The sequence below is a fragment of the Nannospalax galili genome, unplaced genomic scaffold (assembly GCF_000622305.1).
Source record: "Nannospalax galili isolate Female #2095 unplaced genomic scaffold, S.galili_v1.0 scaffold3124, whole genome shotgun sequence".
Taxonomy (NCBI): domain Eukaryota; kingdom Metazoa; phylum Chordata; class Mammalia; order Rodentia; family Spalacidae; genus Nannospalax; species Nannospalax galili.
In genome coordinates this window covers 17,590-22,469 of record NW_008350337.1, presented here as the reverse complement: position 1 = coordinate 22,469, position 4,880 = coordinate 17,590, and the positions used below count along the sequence as shown (strand labels likewise).

Genomic DNA, 4,880 nt, shown 5'->3' with positions numbered 1-4,880 from the left:
GGTTTCCAACTCAGTCTACTGTTGGCATGAGGTCTTAGCCTTACTGTCCAATTGCATTTCTATACACTGGGCTCCAGCCTATGCTCACGAAACTAAGCCCATAAACTCCAGAAAGGACACAGGGTGGAGAGCTTCCAGAAGCTGAACACCTGGAGGTACCTGGAGGGAGGCATGCCCAGAGGGCATGGAGAGTTCTCCCATACATCACACTGTACATTTCGTTGTAGGTATCCTTTCTAATATCCTTTACAATCACTCAGGAGACACACCTCCCTGATGTGCCACTTTGGCAAATTAATTGAATCCAAAGAGAGTCATGGGAATCCCAAATGCTAGCTGGTCCATCTTAAGTTGAAGGGGTCCAGAACTATGACAGTCATCTGAGATGGCGGGAGTCCTATTGGACAGCCCAGACCTCACCATGTAAGCCATTCTAGCACCCCACCCACTTTTAAAATCTACTCTATGTTCTGTTCCTCTAGAGAACCCTGCCCACAGGAAAGAAGACTGCATGGAGTCAAAAGTCAGTCCTTGCTTGGGGGTCAGGCCTGAAGTCTAGCAGGCAGTGCTGGAGGGCTTTAGAGTTCTGGTCAAGACATCCAGCTGAGACATGACAAAGACTAGGTTGTAAAGTCCTATACATATGGGTGTAGGAATTACTTTCTATATGCCCCGAAAAGAGGTAGAAGGAAGGGTTAGAGGGATGGCTCAGTGGTTAAAAGCGCTTGTGTTTGGTTGCCAGCACCCGTATGGCAGCTAAGAACCACCTTTAACTCCAGTTCCAGGGACTCCAACACCCCCTTCTGGTGCCTCCACAGGCACGGTGTGCCCAGGTGCACTTATATACATGCAGGCAATGCAAGCAAAACACTCATACACATAAAAAATTAACAATAATTTTTAAAAGTTAAAAAAACTAAAATGACTCAGCAGAGGGTACAGAGCCCAAATGTTTTTTTTTCTTTTTTGGGGGGGGTTGTCTTTTTGAAACAAGATCTCCCTGCCTGGAACTCACTATGTAGAATATTCTCTGCTTCTTGGGGAAATGGTTGATTTCAGGGCAGACTGGGAGAAATCCAAGATATGACTGTGATGTCCTGTGCCAGAAACTAAGGAAGGGCTCCAAGAATGTAGCAGTATTAAAAAAAAAAAAAGAGCAGACGGTGTGGAAGGGCCCCCACTACACACGTCTGACAACTCGAGCAAGGGAAGCAGAGGCTGCACAGATAGAAACTGAGCCCCACAACACAGGCTCGAGTCCCAACACAGTGAAATGAGTAAACAAAGTTGAAGCTTGATACAGTAAAGGATGGCTAGTAGTAATCAAGTACACAACACAGAAGACTTGCAGACACCCCTTTAATCAAGTGGTCACTATCACCAATTAGAGAACAGAATCACATGTGGTAATCTGGGAAAGATGTGAGGTGAATCTGTCAGATAAGCCTGACCTGAGGGACATTTTCAAAATATCTAGTCTGTAATCTTCAAAACTGTCTGAAAATCAAACACTGGAGTTGATTTTTCAGAGTGAACATTAAAAGACACAGACACATGAGCTGGAATTGGATCTTTTGGGTACAAAGGACACTGCTGGAGCAATTGGACCTTGGCTTCCTTATCTGTAAATCACAAGGTTAAACTAGATCTATTCTCCAAACATGAACAATACCCTCAGATCTTTATAATACCAAAAAAAAAAAAAAGACTTACTGTTTTCCTATATAAAATGATAAGGAGTGATATTCTAACCATGCCAATAGGGAAAAATTAATGTGGATATCCATAAGGTCTTAATTAGTTTAATTTAAATTTTATAAGAAAATGGTTTTAAAAAATTGATGATTCTATCAACAGTATGTCCACACAAAGGAATATTTCTAGCTATGTAAACTTAATGGAGAGGTCAAGCTTTTGTCAAAATTTAGTTCTGTGTAAATAACATTTTTTTTTTTTTTTAAAGGGTCTCCCTGCTGGAACTCAGTATGTACACCAGGCTGGCCTTGAACTCACAGAGATCCGCCTGCCTCTGCCTCCTGAGCCCTGGGATTAAAGGTGTGCGCCACCACACCTGGCTAAATAATATTACATTTTAATTTATTTTGTGTATGTGTACAGGATTATGCATGCCATGGGGTGAGTGTGGAAATCTCTCCTTCCATTACATGAGTCCCTAGGATCAAATTCATGCACAGGTGCCTTTATCCAAGGGGCCCATATATGCCTTTTTTTTTGGAGATAGGGTCTCATTATGTAGACCAGGCTGGCCTCAAACTCAGAGATCTTCCTGTCTCTGGCTCCCAAGAACTGGGATTAAAGGCATGGTCGTTACACCTGGCCTACGACAAAAGGCATTTTTGACATATGTGTGCATACTTACATGTTTAAATAGTTATGTACATGGGCTTATACATACATAGAGAATTTCTGGAAGGAAGAAAGTGTTAGTAATTAGAAAGAGCAATTCCTGTCAGGAAAGGGACAAAGACAGTATTCATTCTCTTCCTTCTCCTCCTCCTCCTTCTCTCATAGGCTTTTTAAGGTCATCCCCTATCAAATAAACCCTCATAGCTTACAGAGTCCACTTCCTATCATTCCCAATTAAAATAAAACTCCTTGGAGAAATGACTGATTCTCCATATGGGTCACGGCAAATACAGAGAGCTGTGGATGCCTCGCTGTGGCGGAAAGGACAGAAGCACCCCAAGGTAATGAAGGCATGGAAGGGACAAAGAAGCCAGTGTGTGGTTTCCCACAGTCGAATGTGGCACAGTGTGAACATAGAAAAGAAGCACTGTAACCAAGAATCATCAAGACGGGCGGACGAGAGCAGCGTGGAGAGAGCAGAGAACTAGGGCTTCTGAGTCCTTGTAACAGACAGTCTGGAACTCAATCGGGAAATCAGCCAGGGAATGTTTGTTTCCAAATCATTTATTAAGCTGCATGTATCTGTGGTGTTGACTTTTAAATGTACATATTTCATAATTTTGAAATAAAAAATTTAAGGTTTCAGAGATGAAGGAAAACCCTTAAATAAAAGCATGAATCTTTTGAAAGAAAACTGTAATATTTTACCTGCAAGAGTATGTGGGCTCTCCAACTTTAAACACACGACCACAAAGATGAGAAGGCTTGTTTGCCTGTTCGAGCTTTGGAAATCCCATCGCAGGGTCTTCGGCACAAAGGTACCATTCCATGGGCCCCAGCAAGATGTGCTGTGCCAGCATGTCCTCTTTCTGGGGGAAAGGGTTGGGACCCCTGCAGTAGATTTTGGGCACGCAGTGGGCTAAATGCTGGAAGACCTCTCTAGTGAGGTCAGTTGCTTGCAGCCATTTCTTTAAAAAAAGAGAAAGAAACAACCTTTTAAACACATCAATTGACTGCTAATTTGAACAATTATACCCAGTTTTTTTGGGTTAAAAAAAAAAAGTTATCTTTTGTATATACAAAACCAGATGGCTCAGGAAAGCTGCAAAAGCCTGATGATCTGAGTTCAATCCCAGAACCTATGTAAAGGTAGATGGAGAACAGACTGCACCAAGTTATCCCTCTAACCTCCACATATGTGCCCTGCCATCATACATACAAATGCACACAAATAATAAAATTAAAATATAAAAACTTAATATATCAAATGCCAAGTATTTTAGAATTCTACTTTAAAGTGCAAGTAAAATGAAATAAGCCCTTCTTTTTTTCAATTTATTTCATCTATCTTTTCTTATGTGTACAAGTGTTTTTGCCTGCACGTAAGTAGGTGCACCACACTGTGCAATGCCTGCAGAGGCGAAGGCATTGAATCCCCCTGGAATTGGAGTTACAGATGGTTGTTAGCTGCCATGTGGGTGCCAAGAATCAAACCTGGGTTCTTTGTAAGAGCAGCCAGTGTTTTTAGTCACAGAGCCATCTCTTCAGCCCCCAAATAAGCCCTCTTAGATGACTACTATCTTTAAATATTTTTTGAGACAGGGTCTGCCTATAGCCCGAGCTGGCCTGGAAATCCCTATATAAACTAGGCTGGTCTCGATCTCAGAGATTTGCCGGATTTTGCCCTCCTAGGTGTTTGGATTAATGGTGTGCATCACTACATTCTGCATAAAATTTTATTTCTAATTATGTGTGTGGGTTTATATACCTGCAGGTGCCCCCAAAGAGGTTTCAGAAAAGGGTGTCAGATCCCCTGGATCTGGAATTACCATGGGTGTGAGCTACCCAATACAGGCACTGGGTACTGAACTTGGGTCCTCTGTAAGAACAGCACAAACTCTTAGCCACAGAGCCCCCTTATTTATCTTTTGAGATAAACACCCCAGAGTGACCTCAAACTTGTTATGTAGCTGAGGCTGGCCTCCTCCTTCCACCTCCCAAGTTCAAGATGACTTTTAATTATTACATTTTTATAACTTTTGGGGGCACGCACACGTCATGACATACCTATGGGAGGTCAGAAGACAACTTGTGTGCTCTCTCCTTCCACCATGTGGGTCCTCAAACTCAGATCATTAGGCTTGGTGGCAGATGTCTTCACCTGCTGAGTCATCTCCCTAGTCCCAAAGATGACTTCTGTTTCTTTTTTTTGGGGGGGGGTTGAGACAGGATCTCCCTGTAGCCCCAGCTGTCCTGGAACTCACTATGTAGGCCAGGCTGGCCTCGAACTCACAGAGATCCACCTGCCTCTGCCTCCCAAGTGCTGGGATTAAAGGCATGCGCCACCATGCCTGGCAACTTTTGTTTTTTTTTTTTTTTTGGGGTGGGGTGGAGACAGGATCTCCCTGTAGCCCCAGCTGTCCTGGAACTCACTATGTAGGCCAGGCTGGCCTCGAACTCAGAGATCCACCTGCCTCTGCCTCCCAAGTGCTGGGATTAAAGGCATGTGCCAC

General features: G+C 43.2%; 1 protein-coding gene across 1 annotated transcript in view; it reads right to left on the bottom strand.

Moving 5' to 3' along the window:
- Nucleotides 1-4,880, bottom strand: part of LOC103745653 (E3 ubiquitin-protein ligase UBR2-like) — a gene marked incomplete at its 3' end in the record, with an annotated part of 20,340 nt that overhangs the window by 6,914 nt on the left and 8,546 nt on the right. Inside the window, exon 2 of the mRNA XM_008847593.3 lies at nucleotides 3,076-3,335. Within this exon, the coding sequence (XP_008845815.1) occupies nucleotides 3,076-3,335 (260 nt within the window). The remainder of the gene's footprint in view (nucleotides 1-3,075; nucleotides 3,336-4,880) is intronic.